Source organism: Salvelinus fontinalis, chromosome 33 (genome assembly GCF_029448725.1).
Source record: "Salvelinus fontinalis isolate EN_2023a chromosome 33, ASM2944872v1, whole genome shotgun sequence".
In the NCBI taxonomy this organism is placed as follows: domain Eukaryota; kingdom Metazoa; phylum Chordata; class Actinopteri; order Salmoniformes; family Salmonidae; genus Salvelinus; species Salvelinus fontinalis.
In genome coordinates this window covers 27,615,166-27,636,085 of record NC_074697.1, presented here as the reverse complement: position 1 = coordinate 27,636,085, position 20,920 = coordinate 27,615,166, and the positions used below count along the sequence as shown (strand labels likewise).

The following is a 20,920-nucleotide window of genomic DNA, read 5'->3' as shown; positions in this document are numbered from 1 at the left end:
GTCCTTTACAAATATGTACACACTTTTGAAAGGTGCTAAATGCATTTAAAATGTGGATCTCAGGTCATATCATCCATGACTCGTGGCCCCGTCCCTCCTGTCTTTTCCCTAGGTAACGGGGTTCCCCAGTTCCAGCCCATCGCCCTGAACTCTGGCTCCCGTATCCAGCTGCTGGTCAACGGCTCTCTGCTCATCAAACACGTGCTGGAGGAGGACAGCGGCTACTACCTGTGTAAGGTCAGCAACGATGTGGGAGCTGACGTCAGCAAATCCATGTACCTCACCATCAAAAGTAAGACTCCAAAAACACTGTAAAGTTTCTTTCTGACTTCCTTATTAGAATAACTCTGTTTGGTATTGTTGGGTGAAGCATCAAATGACAAGTGTGTATCGCATCTGTGAGTTTGGGTCAGAGCAAATGAGGGGAATATAAGGGTAAAATCTTGATCCCACAGTATAGTCACTGTTCCTTTGGCCCTGAGTGTGTGTGTGTGCGTGAGCGGCTAAGGACTTATGTCCCGTCCATTACACGCTGAACTCTTCATTCAAGCGGAGTCTGCCAATTGCAAAAGAGAGGGACAGAGCACTACACCGCTCTCTTGTTCTCTGGCCTGCTTTCTCTATCTCACTCTTTCCCCCTCTCTGTTTCTCTCTCTCTCTTTCTCTGATAATGATTCTGTTACCCTACTTGTCTTACATCACCTACATCACATTTAACATGACATATAGCACCTTCATAAGGTCATCAGTATGCCATCTCTCAATCTGTATTTCCCTGAAGTCACAGAAATGTGACCACCCTATATGTTATCTTCTGGTATTAGCCCTGTCCCTGGCTGCATATTGATTTGTAATACAGTGTTCTCCTATAGCCTTGTAGACATCATGTTTAACCGACAAGGGGTAGAGGGCCTGCTTGCCAGGTCTATTTTAATCAGTACCAGCAGCAGTCTAATGTAACTGTAGCATCACTAATCACTTTCTGGTTACAAAACCAACCTGAGACAGAGCCAAGGCCTGGGCCATGGCGTCATTAATGTCAGTGGGACTTGGAGAGGAACTGGGACACAGTTCAGTGACATAAGGTCACTCATTAGATGCTGTGTCATTTCAAAGGTTTAGTCATTAAACAATTGACCTTAGGGTTACTCAGATGGCCTATAGGCTACTGTAGTAACTGTACATTGAATCATCACACAGTTAAAACAGATACAGTCTGAGTAATGAATCATGACATACTGAAACAAGGACAGGGCATGGTTTTGTATTGGAGTCCAGACAGTTTGTCTCTCTCTGCTGTGTTGACTGGTGTGGTTGCAGCATGTGGAGTATGTTAATAAGGATCGGTGTCGCGCTAGCTGGAAACTGGAGGGCGCGCAATTCAAATAAATAATCATTAATATTATGGATTTTAAACATTTAGGTACATATAAGTGTCTCATATCGGCTGAAAGCTTAAATTCTTTTTAATCTAACTGCACTGTCCGATGTACAGTAGCTATTACAGCGAAAACATGCCATGCGATTGTCTGAGGACGGCACCCCACATCAAAATATTTTTCCACCGGCACAGGTTTCATACATTCACATATAAGGATGAAATATTCACTTACTTTTTGAAAATCTTCCTCTGATTTGTCATCCAAAGGGTGCCAGCTATAACATGTAGTGTCGTTTTGTTAGATAAAATCCTTCTTTATATCCCAAAAAGTCTGTTTAGTTGGTGCCATCGAGTTGAGTGATCCACTCATTCAACTTGCAGAGAAAGGAATCCGAAAATCTACCCCTAAACTTTGTTTCAACAAGTCAAAATATGTTTCTATTTACTCCTCAGATACCCTAAAATGTAATCAAACTATAATATTTATTTCCGAAATAAGTATGTTCAATAGGAAACAGATTTTAGCAGGTGCGTAATGTCTTCATGGTGTGCGCAAACACGAGTTTCCAAGACTGTGTCCTTCTACTAAAATTGTTATTTCTTATTTGTTTTTGAAGTTACAGGCCTGACACCTTGGATATAGACTGCTGACACCCCGTGGAAGCCATAGGAATTGCATACAGGGCTCATTGTCAATATGACCTTTTTCTTGCATTTCTAAGAGGATGGTCTCTCTCTCTCAACAAAAAAAAAGATTCTCGATTGGTTTTTCTTTGTTTTTTCTCCTACCATATCTATTGTGTTATATTCTCCTACATTATGTTGACATCTCTACAAACTGCAAAGTGTTTTCTTTCCAATGGTACCAATTATATGCATATCCTGGCTTCAGGGCCTGAGCTACAGGCAGTTTACTTTGGGCATGTCATTCAGGCAGGAAGTGGAGAAAAAAGGGGCCTAGCCCTAATAAGTTAATGACCCTGGTCACCAGTCTCCTGGCACTGCTAGTCTGGCTTCGCTGCGTGGGGGAAGTATTCTCATTTGATGGTGCTCAGATGTGAGTAGAGCTTATTTTCTGTTGCTGTTCTTATCAAGCTGTTGCAGGAGCCCCCCCGCTAAGCCGCTCTCTCTGTCAGAGCCAAAGGCAGCTCCCTCCTGGCATTGCCTGCTGCACAAATATGCAAACAGACACACACAAACAAACACACGCAAAGATGGTAACACACGTGCGCTCCTACAATACACACAAGCCCACATTTACACACACACGTGCACTATTTCTCTATCATGCATCCATTCAGATTCACATAATGTAAATAAATACACACTCTCACACACATCAGTAACCATAAATACACATCCCATCATCAATACACACAGACGTGCACAGACTTTTAGGTTCCATTCCATACCTTTGCGTTTTATATACTTACACTGATTTGTGCAAACAAGCATGAACCATCTATTTAAACAAACAGTCTCTGATCATGGTGTGGCTAAGACACTGAGAAGAGGCAACAGACATTGGCTGTATGCTAGCCAGCATGGCTACGATGCCCTGGCCTACCCCACCCAGTGTACTGTACAGTATGAGCTTGTCATAGTTAATGAGGCTAACATGGAAGTGCTTATGTAGCACTCTGTGTTTCCATCAGTACATTAGCTCACTGGAGGCCGTAGTTGCCATGCAGTGGCTGGACCTGTGAGACAGCCCGGGCACCATTCTTTTTTTTCTTTCTTTTTTTTTTTACATTACCACCCAGGTCATTGGTCAGCATGCCATAAACAGTAGCTATGCAGTTGGTTAATGCCTAATTATCACTGACAAACAGTTGGCTGTACACCGTAGCCAGACCCAACAACAGCAAGACGCTTCCAGTCACAAGAAAGCCTCTTCCTCTCCTCTCTGCCTTCTTTTCCCAGGAGGTATTTGTCTCCTGACGTGTGAGAGAGTAATTGTGCAGGAGAACAGGGCATTAGAGTGGCTCCACTCAACTTGTCATCACTGTACTGTATGGCCTGTAAGAAGAACACTGGACCGGCCTGAGGAGTGTGTAGTGTACATCTCTGTGTGTGGGTGTATTATAGGCTATATGCATTTCATTGTGTGTGTGTGTGTGTTTGGGGGGTATAGCCCAGTGAGGCATTGCATGGCGTGGTGGCCTACTTTCCCAGCATGCCCGGCGAGGAGAGGAGATGATAAAATGAGGGTTGAAGCATATTATCCTCACACAGCGCCGTCGCCCCAGCCTCAGCCCCAGATCAGCTTCCACCCTGACACTGAGACCAGCACGCCCCAGGACACACGATATCATTGGGAATGTACAGGGGGAGGAGGGGAGAGCAAGAGATTTGCTTTTAATGTATCAGTCTCAAAGCGTTTCATAGCCTACTGTAAGTGTGTGTATGTGTGAGCTGACTACATTGTACTGTACTATAGGTCTATGCAGGATGGAGGAGTTAGGTTGAGAGCTGCTCCTTATCACCAGATTCCACAAGCCTTCAAAAGCTTAATCAGGTAGACGGAGGGAGATTTAGGGCTGTTACAGTAAGGGGTGTTACAGTAATACTAATTGTAAAGGGGACCCTCTGTGAGCGTGTCTCCGTGTAGTGAGGTGTATAGATTTCTGCTCGTTCTCTCCTATAGCCTACTCTCATTTCCTGTTTAGTTTTACTCAAATCTCTCAAGACTACTTAAATTTAATGATGATTGACATCTTGGAAATGAGAACATTCTGATTATCCAGAAAGCCCAGAGTTGCGATGTCTTTGGGGCTTTTGTTAGTTGTATCCATCTTGCTACTGGGGGGTTGGAAGCTCAGTCATTACATGATGGTACAGCTGTACTCTTGTCACTCATCAAAATATCACATTTCATGCCTTATAAACCCTGAACTGTGCACTCAGACTCAAGATGCTTTCTGTAAAAGTGTACTTATTCGCTTGAGTGGATAGAAAAAGAACACCATTAGTGTCTCAGTATGCACTGCTGCCTGTCTGCCCTAACTATTCTGCTGCCTGTCTGCCCTAACTATTCTGCTGCCTGTCTGCCCTAACTATTCTGCTGCCTGTCTGCCCTAACTATTCTGCTGCCTGTCTGCCCTAACTATTCTGCTGCCTGTCTGCCCTAACTATTCTGCTGCCTGTCTGCCCTAACTATTCTGCTGCCTGTCTGCCCTAACTATTCTGCTGCCTGTCTGCCCTAACTATTCTGCTGCCCGTCTGCCCTAACTATTCTGCTGCCTGTCTGCCCTAACTATTCTGCTGCCTGTCTGCCCTAACTATTCTGTGTGCATGTGTGCATGTGTGCATGTGTACATGCGTGTGTGTGTGTGTCCCAGGCCGATGAAGCTCTTCAGTGAGTTTCTGCTTCATTTAAACCCGTCAATACTTCAATTAGAGACAGACTAAGTAAGGGCCCAGGGGAACAGTTATTTGCATGTGGAGTTCTACCTTATTTTCAGTCCCTCTCTTACAGAGAAAGGGTTCAGATCAGAAAGATAAAACAACTGAGGATTTTACTACTGCTGTGCAGCTAACACATTTTACTCAAAGTGTGTACACCCTAGCCAACTAGAAATCCTACAGTAAGATGTTTTCATTTTATTTTATATACCAATGTTTTGGGGATTTCTTGTCAAAAAAATGTAACTCTATAATAGTCTGTTCATCATGCACAATTTCAAGACTGGCATTTATTGCAATTCACACCTTTTAATAATGCTATTGGATGATTGTTTACTCAATCTGTTGTAGTCCATCTCCATCCAAGATGGCAACCTCCTCCTCAGTCTCCCTCTGCCCAGTGACACACATCCAGACCTGACTGGGACCTGACAGACAGATAGGAATAGAAACCTCCTCCTCAGTCTCCCTCTGCCCAGTGACACACATCCAGACCTGACTGGGACCTGACAGACAGATAGGAATAGAAACCTCCTCCTCAGTCTCCCTCTGCCCAGTGACACACAGCCAGACCTGACTGGGACCTGACAGACAGATAGGAATAGAAACCTCCTCCTCAGTCTCCCTCTGCCCAGTGACACACAGCCAGACCTGACTGGGAGCTGACAGACAGATAGGAATAGAAACCTCCTCCTCAGTCTCCCTCTGCCCAGTGACACACAGCCAGACCTGACTGGGACCTGACAGACAGATAGGAATAGAAACCTCCTCCTCAGTCTCCCTCTGCCCAGTGACACACAGCCAGACCTGACTGGGACCTGACAGACAGATAGGAATAGAAACCTCCTCCGCAGTCTCCCTCTGCCCAGTGACACACATCCAGACCTGACTGGGACCTGACAGACAGATAGGAATAGAAACCTCCTCCTCAGTCTCCCTCTGCCCAGTGACACACATCCAGACCTGACTGGGACCTGACAGACAGATAGGATTAGCCTGTCTAGGACTGGGGTGCCGCTAGCGGCACACCCCCCCCACATTCCACTGAAAAGGCCGCGAAATTCATTTTTTTTTTTTTTTTTTTTATATTTAACTTTCACACATTAAAGTCCAATACAGCTAATGAAAGACACAGATCGTGTGAATCCAGCCAACATGTCCGATTTTTAAAATGTTTTACAGGGAAGACACAATATGTAAAGATATAAATCTATTAGCTAAACTCATTAGCATAAGACACCATCTTTTATTTGTCCACCAACACCAGTAGCTATCACCAATTCGGCTAAACTAAGATATTGATAGCCACTAACCAAGAAAAAAACTCATCAGATGACAGTCTGATAACATATTTATGGTATAGGATAGGTTTTGTTAGAAAAATGTGCATATTTCAGGTAGATGTCATAGTTTACAATTGCACCCACCGTCACAAATGGACTAGAATAAATATATAGAGCAACGTGTTTACCTAATTACTAATCATCAAACATTTCGTAAAAATACACAGCATACAGTAATCGAAAGACACAGATCCTGTGAATACAGACAATATTTCAGATTTTCTAAGTGTCTTACAGCAAAAACACAATAAATCGTTATATTAGCATACCACATATGCAAACGTTACCAGAGCATTGATTCTAGCCAAAGAGAGCGATAACGTAAACATCGCCAAAATATATTAATTTTTTCACTAACCTTCTCAGAATTCTTCAGATGACACTCCTGTAACATCACATTACAACATACATATACAGTTTGTTCGAAAATGTGCATATTTAGCCACCAAAATCATGGTTAGACAATGACAAAAGTTGCCCAGCTGGTCAGACAATGTCGTGCGCCATATTAGACAGTGATCTAGTCGTATACATAAATACTCATAAACGTGACTAAAAAATATAGGGTGGACAGCGATTGATAGACAATTTAATTCTTAATACAATCGCTGATTTACATTTTTTTAATTATCCTTACTTTTCAATACAGTTTGCGTCAAGCGAAGCTACGTCTAGCAAGATGGCGTCATAAGCGATTAACATTTCTCGACAGAAACACGATTTATCATAATAAATTGTTCCTACTTTGAGCTGTTCTTCCATCAGAATCTTGGGCAAAGAATCCTTTCTTGGGTCTAATCGTCTTTTGGTCGAAAGCTGTCCTCTTGCCATGTAGAAATGCCCATTGCGTTCGGCATGAATTGGAACCGTGCCCAGAGATTCACAGTGTCTCAGAAATAAATGTCCCAAAATCGCACTAAACGGATATAAATTGCTATAAAACGGTTTAAATTAACTACCTTATGATGTTTTTAACTCCTATAACGAGTAGAAACATGACCGGAGAAATATAACTGGCTACACTAATGCTTGGAAAAAGAGTAGGTCGGTGTCCTCCGCGCGCCTGACGCACCTGGAAAAGAGTTCCTACCTACACGTGTTTTTGTTTTATAGGGGCTGTGATTGCGCAATCGATACCATTCAAATCGTCATCACGTAAAGGCATCCAGGGGAAGACGTAAGCAGTGTCTGTATACTCATAGCAATAACAGTGGCCTTTTAACTGACTCCAGATCAGGGGCCAAAATGTGTGAAATCTGACTCCATGTCAGGGAAATTGCTGTAGAATGAGTTCTGTTCCACTCAGAAACAAAATTTCAACGGCTATAGAAACTAGAGACTGTTTTCTATCCAATAATAATAATAATATGCATATTGTACGATCAAGAATTTAGTAGGAAGCCGTTTCAAAAATTACACGATTTCCATAAATAGTGACAACAGCACCCCCTAGCCTCAACAGGTTAGAAACCTCCTCCTCAGTCTCCCTCTGCCCAGTGACACACAGCCAGCCCTGACTGGCACCTGACAGACAGATAGGAATAGAAACCTCCTCTCTTTCTCTCTTGCTCTCTCTCTCTCTCTCTTTCTCTCTCTCTCTCTTTCTCTCTTGCTCTCTCTCTCTCTCTCCCTCCCTCTTTCTCTCTCTCCTGCGCATTATTACCAGGCTCTGTAACATCGCTGGATATTAAAAAATATACATCAACCAAGCAATTATGGGCTATCAAAAAGAATACTGGTAGCCTGGGGGGCTACTGAGGGCTGTGTGGTGAATGTAGGCAGGAGAGAGGAGACTGGCTGGGAGCAGCCTTTTGTTGTCCCCACGACCTTCTTTAACAAGTCTCAGGTTGTTGTGAGGATGGTTTAAGATGGAGAACACCTTGAGCTGCCTGTTTGTTCTATGTCATCTTTGACACCCGAGGCCTTTACTGTATCAGTATTGGGAGTGTCACAGCAAACTGAGTATGACACTGTGGAAGCACACAGCACAGAGCAGCCAGTCTCTAGCTTTAACAAGCAGCCAGAGCAGACAGACATTTCCCTGAAATTTGATCAGGTGGAACAGTGGAGGAGCAGGGTTCTGTGCCAGAGCCACGTGTGTGATGACAATAGCAGATCGTATGCCTGTGTTGTTTGAAAGGTATGTCAGAATTAGGATTCTTCTTCTATTCTGCGTCCTCCCCTCCTCCAGCTCCCCCTCTTCCCTCCTCTCCTCAAAGGCGGAGCACTCATCAAGGCATGCCCTCCGTCTCGCGGGGGCAGGAGTAGGAAAACATCAGGCAGGTCTCCTGCTGACGCCTCCTGCCACGGCGCTGCCTGCTACCTCAGATGTACGGAGAAACTACCCTTGTTAAGGAGCAATAACATTTAGAGAAGGCTGAGGAGGATATTTTAATGTGCCTCACTTAAAATTCATAGTTGTCATGCAAAATAAATCAGCGTTCTTTGGCGTAGCTTGAGAGTGAATAAGAGATGAGGCTTAAATGTTGGCAGACCTTAGTGTGACACATTCAATCATGTCAGAGAGGGGCTGTCAGCTAGCGGAGCCACACCCCCTCCTACACACACACACACACACACACACACACACACACACACACACACACACACACACACACACACACACACACACACACACACACACACACACACACACACACACACACACACACACACACACACACACACACACACGCACACACACACACGCACACACACACACACACACACCCCTCCTCTGCACTGAGAACCTCAAACGTGGTGGTGCAGAGAGAATGAGGGAGATGGAGAGAGTGTGTCACCTGGGATTATGTGTGGTTTGTTTTTGCTGCATGCGTTTCTCTGTTTTTCAGAATTTGTGTGGGTGTGTATGTGTGTTCCGTGTGAGTGTTGCCTTCTTGTGGAGATGTGTGTGTGTTCTGTGTTGGTGTGTGACTGTGTGTGTAGAAGACAGAGGAGAGGTCGAGGTTCTGAGTGTGTGTGTGGAGGGGTAGTGAGACAGCAGTGGGGCCAGAGGAGTAGTCTTGTCTGCTGTGTATGAATAATCAAAGTGGGCTCTCATCATTAAATCATAGCCGTCCTGGTGGGATAGGAGAGAGAGGAGAGAGAGAGGAGAGAGAGAGGAGAGAGATCACAGTTACACTGCTGCAGGGGAACATGCTCTCAGACAGTGTTTCTGAGACTTGTCATGAGTCCTCTCTGCTCGTACTACCCACTTAGTTCCTGGAGAAACAGCTTCTTTAACAGACACAGACAGACACACACAGACAGACAGACACACAGAGGAGAATGGCTAGAGCACCAGCCCCCAGACGTATCCCATTGTCTTAGCCAGTAGGATGTACTGTATATATGATCTTGTTAAACACGTACAGTAGACATACCGTATGTACCTACACATTCATATACAGTACATTCTTTTGTCTGCCTTGAAGTCCATTCCTCTCTGAAACATCAGCAACAGTGCACTGCACATACAGTATGTGCAGCATTTGTATCAGATATCAGTACAGCAGGTTGTATCATCAAGGCTTTCAATGTAACTGTGATATACACAAACCTATGTGAGACAGTACATGACTGTGTTGTGTGTCTGTACAGTAGTAGAGGACACCTGCAGCTGTTTATAGCTGAACTGGGGTATTTCCCGAAATACACACACACACACACACACACACACACACACACACACACACACACACACACACACACACACACACACACACACACACACACACACACACACACACACACACACACACACACACACACACACACACACAGCACCGCTGCTAATGAGCGTGGTACGTCGTAGTGCCGCAACGCCAGACGAGCTCTACACACACCGCGGGGAGTTCAGACTAGTCACAGCTTTCCTCTGCTCTGTAGCACCCTGTCTCTGTCTCTGTCTGAGACGCTCTGCCTCAGGAACAACACATAAACAGTTGCTGTCTGTTTGATTGCTTACCTGAAGGCCTGTTTTTGAACCATTAGTGGTCAATGCATTGTGGGAATCAGGGAGATCTAGATAGGAATTCATGACTCTCCATAGTTGACTATTCTCAGCCGTGACGTTGGGAATGAGTACTCCTTCAGGCTTTAGGGTGGCAGAGGCCAGTTAAAGGAGGATGTATGAGCCTCTGTTAAGTTACATAGAAATTCCATCCTCTGCTTCACTCTCTCCCTTTCTCTCTTTCTCTCCTCTCACCCTCTCTCTCAGTTCCGGCCATGATCACGTCGTACCCCAACACCACCATGGCCACGGTGGGCCAGCAGAAAGAGATGAGCTGCACAGCCCATGGGGAGAAGCCCATCATGGTGCGCTGGGAAAAGGAGGAACGCATCATCAACCCAGAGACCAGCCGCTACACCGTCGTGGTCAAAGAGGTGGCTGACGAGGTCATCTCCACTCTGAAGGTGCGCCTGAGGCCTCCACCTCAAAAGGGGGTGATGTGTATTATTGTGTTTATACTGAGCTGGTATTAGTGTAGTACGTCCTCAATAAAGCATGAATGATCATAGTAGCGTTTGTGCTTGCAGTGATTGATATTGGACATTTTGTGTAGCCTATAAAATACCCAGAGGTTATGATCAGTTGAATACCAAACTGTTTTGGTGTATTATGGAGATGTTTCCTGGTTGAAAACTATGTTGACCTCTCCTCAGATTTTGCCCACTGTTCGGGAGGATTCTGGATTCTTCTCCTGCCATGCCATCAACTCCTATGGTGAAGACAGAGGGATCATTCAGTTAACAGTGCAAGGTAAACTCCTGGCTCCAGCTTCTTACGCTGTTTCTCCATAGTGGTACCTTTTTGTTGCTTCTGTAAGTTTTTCCTGACCACATCAGCTAATATCTCTGGGCCTTAGTTAACTTGAGCCTGCAGTTTGTTTTCTCCTGGTCAGGTCAACTAAGTGAACAGATAAACCTCTCTATCTAATCTGTGTGTGTGTTGTGTGTGGTGTTAAACCCTTTTAGAACCTCCGGACCCTCCCGAGGTGGAGATCCGAGAGGTCAGAGACCGGACAATTGCCCTCCGCTGGACCATGGGCTTTGACGGAAACAGCCCCATCACAGGATATGACATTGAGTGCAAGAACAAGTCAGGTAGGGCTGGCACAAAGGCCTATGGAATAATGTGAGAAATCCACATGAAATTGCATATGACATAGTTATAACTAAATCGTTTTTTTGCATTAGCTAATTTGTTTGTTGTCATGTCATACAGAGATGCTAATAGGTTCATTGCGTTTGGCCCCCCCTAGCCTCGTGGAATTCAGCCCAGATAACCAAAGATGTGTCCCCCCAGCTGAACCAGGCCACCATTATAGAGCTGCACCCCTCCTCTACCTACAACATCCGCATATTCGCCAAGAACGACATCGGCAAGAGCGACACCAGCAACGAGCTCACCATCACCACTGACGAAGCAGGTCGGCCCACGCAGATCTGTCCTTCACTGGGTCAAAACATCATGTAGTTATGTTCCAAACCAGTTTGACACATATTCTGTTGGTCTTCAGATTTTAGCCATGGATACGTGTTGTTTTCAATTATGATATTTTCTTGAATACAGTAAAGTAAACACTAGTAAAACCAAATGCATGCTTTTCAACCGTTCGCTGCCTGCACCCGCACGCCCGACTAGCATCACCACCCTGGACGGTTCCGACCTAGAATATGTGGATATCTATAAGTACCTAGGTGTCTGGCTAGACTGCAAACTCTCCTTCCAGACTCATATCAAACATCTCCAATCCAAAATCAAATCTAGAGTCGGCTTTCTATTTCGCAACAAAGCCTCCTTCACTCGCGCCGCCAAACTTACCCTAGTAAAACTGACTATCCTACCGATCCTCGACTTCGGCGATGTCATCTACAAAATAGCTTCCAACACTCTACTCAGCAAACTGGATGCAGTTTATCACAGTGCCATCTGTTTTGTTACTAAAGCACCTTATACGACCCACCACTGCGACCTGTATGCTCTAGTCGGCTGGCCCTCGCTACATGTTCGTCGTCAGACCCACTGGCTCCAGGTCATCTACAAGGCTATGCTAGGTAAAGTGCCGCCTTATCTCAGTTCACTGGTCACGATGGCTACACCCACCCGTAGCACGCGCTCCAGCAGGTGTATCTCACTGATCATCCCTAAAGCCAAAACCTCATTTGGACGCCTTTCCTTCCAGTTCTCTGCTGCCTGCGACTGGAACGAATTGCAAAAATCTCTGAAGTTGGAGACTTTTATCTCCCTCAACAACTTTAAACATCTGCTATCTGAGCAGCTAACCGATCGCTGCAGCTGTACATAGTCCATCGGTATATAGTCCACCCACTTTACCTACCTCACCCCCATACTGCTTTTATTTATTTACTTTTCTGCTCTTTTGCACACCAGTATCTCTACTTGCACATGATCATCTGATGATTTATCACTCCAGTTTTAATCTGCTAAATTGTAATTATTTGATTTATTGCCTACCTCCTCATGCCTTTTGCACACATTGTATATAGATTCTCTTTTTTCTACCATGTTATTGACTTGTTTATTGTTTACTCCATGTGTAACTCTGTGTTGTTGTCTGTTCACACTGCTATGCTTTATCTTGGCCAGGTCGCAGTTGCAAATGAGAACTTGTTCTCAACTAGCCTACCTGGTTAAATAAAGGTGAAATAAAAAAATTAATTAAAAAAAGGTCCATCACTCGTTCATAACTAGAGCAAAGGGATTCCTAGCGTTGTAGCACCATCTAGTGAGATATTTACTCAAAATAATTAATGTCTGAATTGACTCAGTCAATGATGGTGGGTTATAAAAATTATTCAAAAAGGACTTTTACCATTGTATTTTTGTTTCACAGTTCTGGTCTACTTAAGGGGTGGCTCTCCCATAGGCACCAATGCGATAGCTGGTCTACTTAGTTCACACGCCACGCACCAACCAGAAAAAAAGGAGCCTATGAAATGTCTTGCTTTCTCTATCATCTCTGCAACAGTCAACTGACTGTCTCATAAGAGTATTTTGTGTTAATATTACACCTGTTCTACAGCCCCCGATGGCCCTCCACAGGAAGTACAACTGGAGGCCACCTCTCCACAAAGCATCAAAGTCACCTGGAAGGTACTGTGTCCTCATGGTGTTAAACAGAGCTATTTTCCTGTTTCTATCGATGTCTATGTACAGTCTGATCGTATGATATGACAATAGTAATGCAGAGCATTTGACCAAACGTGTTACCCTAATTATAAGCAAAAGGATGGCAGCATTTGAACATATTTTGCAGCGTTTTAACATATTGTCGTTGTCCCCCATCCTCTTCCTCCTCCTCAGGCCCCCCACAAGCACCTTCAGAATGGGGTGATCCGGGGCTACCAGGTGGGTTACAGAGAGTACAGCTCTGGAGGCAGCTTCCAGTTTAACATCATCAGCATGGACACCACTGGGGAGAGCAGCGAGAGCATCACCCTGGACAACCTGAGGAAGTTCACTGAGTATGGGGTGGTGGTGCAGGCAGCTAACCGTGCTGGCACCGGCCCCTCCTCTCAGGAGGTCATCACCAAAACACTGGAGGATGGTTAGTACGGATCAGGGGGTTAAGGGGTGGGGTAGGGATGTGTGTTTGTGTTTAGTTTACTTCTTAATAATAGCATGAGAATGTTGCAGTGTGAAAATGTAACTGCCGTAGGTACACTACCATCTTCTGGATGAATTACCTCAAACCAAAAGATGTGAAATAACTAATACAGTAAGAAGCTAGTAGGAGGAGATATTGCAGCCTAGTCTGAACAAAAATATAAACGTCAAAGATTTTACTGAGTTAACGTTCATATAGGCACTAATCTATGGATTTCACATGACTGGGAATACAGATATGCATCTTTTGGTCACAGATACCTTAAAAACGGTAGGAGCGTGGATCAGAAAACCAGTCAGTATCTCGTGTGACCACCATTTGCCTCGTGCAGCGCGACACATTGCATAGATTTGATCAGGTTGTTGTGGCCTGTGGAATGTTGTCCCACTCCTCTTCAATGGCTGTGCGAAGTTGCTGGATATTGGCAGGAACTGGAACACGCTGTCGTACACGTCGATCCAAAGCATCCCAAACTTGCTCAATGGGTGACATGTCTGGTGAGTAAGCAGGCCATGGAAGAACTGGGACATTTTTAGCTTCCAGCAATTGTGTACAGATTCTTGCAGCATGCTGTGCATTATCATGCTGAAACATGAGGTGATGGCGGCGGATAAATGGCACGACAATGGGCCTCGAGATCTCGTCACGGTATGTCTGTGCATTCAAATTGCCATCGATAAAATACAATTGTGTTCATTGTCCGTAGCTTATGCCTGCTCATACCATAATCCCACTGCCACCATGGGGCACTCTGTTCACAACGTTGAGATCAGCAAACCGCTGGTCCACACGACGCCATACATGCGGTCTGGCATCTGCCTCAGTACTGTTGAAACCGGTATTCATCCGTGAAGAGCACACTTCTACAGCGTGCCGGTGGCCATGGAAGGTGAGCATTTGCCCACTGAAGTCGGTTACGACGCCGAACTGTAGTCAGGTCAAGACCCTGGTAAGTGCAAAAAGCACGCAGATGAGCTTCCCTGAGACGGTTTCTGACAGTTTGCATAGAATTTATTCGGTTGTACAAACCCACAGTTTCATCAACTGTCCCGGTAGCTGGTCTCAGATGATCCTGCAGGTGAAGAAGCCTGATGTGGTTACATGTGGTCTGCGGTTGTAAGGCCAATTGGACGTACTGCCAAATTCTCTAAAACGACGTTGGAGGTGGGTTATGGTAGATAAATGAACATTCAATTCTCTGGCAACAGCTCTGGTGGACATTCCTGCAGCCAATTGCACGCTCCCTCAAAACTTGAGACATATGTGGAATTGTGTTGTGTGACAACACTGCACATTTTAGAGTGGCCTTTTATTGTTTGCAGCAGAAGGTGCACCTGTATAATGATCATGCTGTTTATCAGCTTCTTAATATGCCACACCTGTCAGGTGGATGGATTATCTTGGCAAAGGAGAAATGCTCACTAACAGGGATATAAACACATTTTTGCACAACATTTGAGAGAAATAAGCTTTTTGTCCATATAGAACATTTTATTTACATTTTTATTTCAGCTCATGAAACATGGGACCAACACCTTACATGTTGCATATATATATTTGTTCAGTGTACCATTGTCTATACATGTCCTAACTTTGGTTCCCCTCCTGTCCCTTGACAGTCCCCTCGCGTCCCCCTGAGAATGTCCTGGCCATGGCCAAGTCCCCAGAAGTAATCTCTCTGTCCTGGTTGACCCTGCCCAAAGAGGCCCTCAATGGAAACCTGCAGGGCTACAGAGTCATCTACTGGGCCAACCTGCCAGACGGAGGTAGGGGCTTATTAACACACGCTCAGAATACTTAGCGGACCACTGGTGGTGTGAGCACTATGATCATAATGGTTTTAGCCCATTCTTTAATTTTCTATATTAACTGCTATGTAGCATGTCATTCATCTTGACAGATTTGTGCCACTAGGTGAGGCTATGGTTTAGTTTTTAGTTTTCTCAAAAGGCAACACTAGATCATGGGTGTGCCTTGTTGAATGTTTACAATATCTCAGCAACGTTGCTATTTCCTCCTCAATTTCATTCTGCCAGTGTTGGTTCAAATTAGTTACAAATGACACTTCTAGCTTTACTTACAAATCAACTATCCAATGAGTATTATATCTCAATAGACACATATCCATTTAAAACGGGTTCCTGTTCTGTATATAATGTAGTTTATTAGTTGTTCAGTAGCTTCATTCTAGATGAGGTGGGTTATTTGGATGGAGGTACCACGGGGCCAGAGTGGGCAGCACCCAGAGCTAACACCCTGCTCCCAGGCCCTGTGGATGGGATCCAGCCTGCAGCCTCTCGGGGCTCCATCAATAATTCACAAGATGCAGTAACTCACTGAGGGTCACTGCTTCAGTTTTGTCTACAAGGACACTCAGTCAAGGACACAGGAGACGCAGCAGACAGAGCACTACTGCCAGTACTCAGTCATTACTATATCCCAGATACTACCTCGGTCAAAAATCACAAAAATCACTGTGTATGTGCATCGTCTAGTATGGTAGTTTGCAGTGTGGTCCTAGGCAGTGGTGTAAAGTACTTCATTAAAAATACTTTAAAGTACTACTTAAGTCGTTTTTTGGGGGTATGTATACTTTTACTCAAGTACTATTTTACTGGGTTACTTTCACTTTTTCTTGAGTCATTTTATATTAAGGTATCTTTACTTTTACTCATGTATGACAATTGAGTACTTATTCCACCTCTGGTTCTAGGATTATTGTATTATTGTGGTCACTGTAGTTCTTTTCTCATAATGCTTTCACACTGGATCATAGACTTAATTTGACATGGCATGAGAGTGAGTGATAAAAGGTTGTTTGTAACCGTTGTGTGACATTGACAGAGTTGGGAGAGATCAGGAACGTGACCACCTCCTACCCATCTCTGGAACTGGATGGTCTGGAGAAATACACCAACTACAGCATCCAGGTTCTGGCCTTCACCCGGGCCGGGGACGGGGTGCGCAGCGAGCAGATCTTCACCCGGACCAAGGAAGACGGTGAGATACAAATCCTGGCTTGAGATACACTTGAGATAGATGTGGATCATTGCTTTCACATTAACATCAAAGCATGATTCCTGCATAAGTTCAAGCTATGCACGTAATAAAGCACTGTCTGCAATGAGGCCATATAAGCCCATCTTCACTGTTTCTATTCATATATACAGTATATATGTATGTTTAACATAATATGCCCCTCCTTCCTCCCTCTAGTCCCTGGGCCTCCAGCGGGAGTTAAGAGTGCAGCCGCCACCAGCTCCGTGGTGTTTGTGTCCTGGCTCCCTCCTCTCAAACTCAACGGCATCATCAGGAAGTACATTGTCTTCTGTTCCAACCTTCACCCCACGGTACGGAGCTCTATTATTATTAACACAGCTCTCACAGCAGCCTTGAATGCTCATTACAACACTGCCTCCAGTTCTCCCATTCTGGGCTGTATTAGAAAGTCCTGTAGGGAGAGAGAAAGCTCATGAAGATTACTCCCCTGTTCAAGTTGTATGATAAATACGTAGATGTGTAACCCCATTCCCTTTCTCCTTCCCTCTCTTCAGGTGATGAGTGAGTTTGAGGCTTCTCCTGATGTGTATTTCTACAGAGTGCCAAACCTGGCCCGCAACAGGAAGTACAGCATCTGGGTGGTTGCCGTGACAGCCGCTGGGCGAGGCAACAGCAGTGAGACCATCACAGTGGAACCTCGGGCCAAAGGTACGGGCTGCCTGTGTAACAGTGTAACTATTGAACGTTGGGAATCAAAACTGATGTTTCTGAAATATTAGTGATTGCAGTATGATGTTGATTGATATGACATCTAGGATATTGCTTGCACTCTGTTATTATTCATCATTGTTATCCATTGGAATAGAATGGTAAAGTCACAGGGATGCATGTGTGTAACCCCCCTAGCTCCTGCCAGGATCCTGACGTTCAACGGAACAGTGACTACACCCTGGATGAAGGACATCATTCTGCCCTGCAAGGCGGTCGGAGATCCACCCCCCACCATCAAGTGGCTGAAGGGAAAGTAAGTCACGCCATAGAGCTGTATAGAGATCACAACGTTCTATCTGTACCATTATGGCATCTGTGACAGCATTGGCAGCGCCATTGAAGCTATCTACATTTTCTTCTTCTTTTGATGTATGAAAAAAGTCTAATATTGGTGACTTACCGCCATTTGCAGTGCTGGAGTCTTGAACCAAATATTGTCCTTCATTTATTGTGGCCACTAAATGACGGTCATATAGCTTTAAGCCATTTACAAACTAGGGCGGTCATATAGCTTTAAGCCATTTACAAACTATGCAAACCAATTTGAAGAAGAAGGCAATGCTCTGATCATTGGCTGATCGCTCCCAACCCATAGGAATCCCCACCCAGTTGACTACTTTAAAATTATGGAAGCCTTCAATGGCAAATGTCCATGCAAAACCAGGTAATTTCCAAGTAATGATCTCTATACATCTCTATGGTCAAGGCCTATCTGTCACATGATTCAGCACAATGCAATCGTAATCACGTTTTTACATACTGTACTGAACATCATCTGGTCAACTCTACCTCTCAACAGCAATGGTACCCCTGCCCCTGTTCTGATTGACGGACGCCGCAGTGTCCATAGCAACGGTAGCTTCATCATCCGAACGGTGAAAGCAGAGGACTCTGGGAACTACAGCTGTGTGGCCAGCAACAACTGGGGCTCTGATGAGATCACGCTCAACCTGCAGGTTCAAGGTAAGACAGAGAGAGATGCCCAAGGATAATTGTCCAATACTGTCCAATACCAATTTGTGGCTAGTTTGGACACTTTGTGGCTAGTTTGATGTAGCACAGATGCTTTGTTGTCATGTATTTTGTTATAAACATCATTCCTTTTGTTCTACAGTTCCTCCAGACCAACCACGCCTCACAGTTACCAAGACAACCACCACGTCAATCACTCTGTCCTGGATACCTGGGGACAACGGAGGAAGCTCCATCAGAGGTGAGTGACATTAGGCCATTTAGACACAGAAGAGACACCTCTACAAGGCATAGACCTTCTTTCCGATACCCCAGTGACACTTCAACAAGACAAATATTCCCATTCACACCCACTAACTAATGACATTTCAACAAGAGATAAAGTAGACCTCCATTCGGGTACTCCAACGACACCTCAAAAATTCACTGGTAACTACTAAGACACACCAATGGCACTTCAGTAACATGGCTGGGACCCTATTAGGACATTGGGTGAACAAAATAATCTTACTAGTCCCCCCACTTCTCATTATCCTAGACAGGCTTAGTAATTGCGCTGAGTGGGGTGCTAAAACAGTGGAGAGGGAATAGATTAAAAAAGGAACAAAGAAGATTAGGTGGGTTAAAGTGGAAGATTAAACCACTCAGTCAAGAAGAAAGCCCAATCACTGAAGGAGTAGCACTGGTGATTTATGGTCATCACTGGTCATCACTGGAACACAACATTGCGCTTCTGGCCTCTCAGGCTTTTTAACAGAGATCATACGGGATGTCCAGGGTGATTTCCTATGGTATTTGTTTTCATGTCATGCGTACAGTATATTGTCTAGTCTTGCACTTACCCCAATACAGTCCCATATTTCCTTTTATTTCTGTAAATATAAAGTAAATATTGGCTATGATCATGTGCTGTGGTCCTGCCTTATGTTACATGTAATGTTAATCAGTTTCATTGGCATGTTTATAAGTATTTAGCCCATGTCTAAGCGCAAATACTTCAAGGTTCCACTTTGCTGTGCCAGCACTGTGAGAGATTATCTGGGTAATGTAGTTATTAGGTTATTAGATTAACTTGGAGTGTGTTGGGAGAGATGTTACAGTTTCTCTCTCTCTCTCTCTCTCTCTCTCTCTCTCTCTCTCTCTCTCTCTCTCTCTCTCTCTCTCTCTCTCTCTCTCTCTCTCTCTCTCTCTAGGCTACATCCTGCAGTACTCAGAGGACAACAGTGAGCAGTGGGGAAGCTTTCCCATTAGCCCTAGCGAGCGCTCGTACCGTCTGGAGAACCTGAAGTGTGGCACTTGGTACAAGTTCACCCTGACTGCTCAGAACGGAGTGGGCCCCGGACGCATCAGTGAGATCATTGAAGCAAAGACCCACGGAAAAGGTAGAGTCTCTATTGCAGGGATGGGCTATAGGTAGAGTCTTTATAGCAGGGATGGGCTATAGGTAGAGTCTCTATTGGAGGGATGGGCTATAGGTAGAGTCTCTATTGCAGGGATGGGCTATAGGTAGAGTCTTTATAGCAGGGATGGAATATAGGTAGAGGCTCTATTGCAGGGATGGACTATAGGTAGAGTCTTTATAGCAGGGATGGGCTATAGGTAGAGTCTCTATTGCAGGGATGGGCTATAGGCAGAGTCTCTATTGCAGGGATGGGCTATAGGTAGAGTCTTTATAGCAGGGATGGGCTATAGGCAGAGTCTCTATTGCAGGGATGGACTATAGGTAGAGTCTCTATTGCAGGGATGGGCTATAGGCAGAGTCTCTATTGCAGGGATGGGCTATAGGTAGAGTCTTTATAGCAGGGATGGGCTATAGGCAGAGTCTCTATTGCAGGGATGGACTATAGGTAGAGTCTCTATTGCAGGGATGGGCTATAGGTAGAGTCTCTATAGCAGGGATGGGCTATAGGTAGAGTCTCTATAGCAGGGATGGGGTGTAAGTAGAGTCTCTATAGCAGGGATGGGATGTAAGTAGAGTCTCTATAGCAGGGATGGGATGTAAGTAGAGTCTCTATAGCAGGGATGGGCTGTAAGTAGAGTCTCTATAGCAGGGATGGGCTGTAAGTAGAGTCTCTATAGCAGGGATGGGATGTAAGTAGAGTCTCTATAGCAGGGATGGGATGTAAGTAGAGTCTCTATAGCAGGGATGGGATGTAAGTAGAGTCTCTATAGCAGGGATGGGATGTAAGTAGAGTCTCTATAGCAGGGATGGGATGTAAGTAGAGTCTCTATAGCAGGGATGGGCTATAGGTAGAGTATCTATTGCAGGGATGGGATGTAAGTAGAGTCTCTATAGCAGGGATGGGATGTAAGTAGAGTCTCTGTAGCAGGGATGGGATGTAAGTAGAGTCTCTATAGCAGGGATGGGATGTAAGTAGAGTCTCTGTAGCAGGGATGGGATGTAAGTAGAGTCT

At 44.8% G+C, this 20,920-nt stretch overlaps 1 protein-coding gene across 3 annotated transcripts in view; it reads left to right on the top strand.

Moving 5' to 3' along the window:
• Window positions 1-20,920, top strand: part of LOC129831921 (cell adhesion molecule DSCAM-like) — a 145,558-nt gene that overhangs the window by 105,854 nt on the left and 18,784 nt on the right. For all 3 annotated transcript variants that reach the window (XM_055895541.1, XM_055895542.1, XM_055895543.1), the window contains 15 exons: window positions 113-292; window positions 10,349-10,545; window positions 10,795-10,891; window positions 11,107-11,235; window positions 11,394-11,561; window positions 13,179-13,249; window positions 13,460-13,703; window positions 15,383-15,529; window positions 16,608-16,763; window positions 16,980-17,113; window positions 17,318-17,471; window positions 17,670-17,787; window positions 18,334-18,497; window positions 18,649-18,747; window positions 19,700-19,888. In XM_055895541.1, the coding sequence (XP_055751516.1) occupies window positions 113-292; window positions 10,349-10,545; window positions 10,795-10,891; window positions 11,107-11,235; window positions 11,394-11,561; window positions 13,179-13,249; window positions 13,460-13,703; window positions 15,383-15,529; window positions 16,608-16,763; window positions 16,980-17,113; window positions 17,318-17,471; window positions 17,670-17,787; window positions 18,334-18,497; window positions 18,649-18,747; window positions 19,700-19,888 (2,247 nt within the window). The remainder of the gene's footprint in view (window positions 1-112; window positions 293-10,348; window positions 10,546-10,794; window positions 10,892-11,106; window positions 11,236-11,393; window positions 11,562-13,178; window positions 13,250-13,459; window positions 13,704-15,382; window positions 15,530-16,607; window positions 16,764-16,979; window positions 17,114-17,317; window positions 17,472-17,669; window positions 17,788-18,333; window positions 18,498-18,648; window positions 18,748-19,699; window positions 19,889-20,920) is intronic.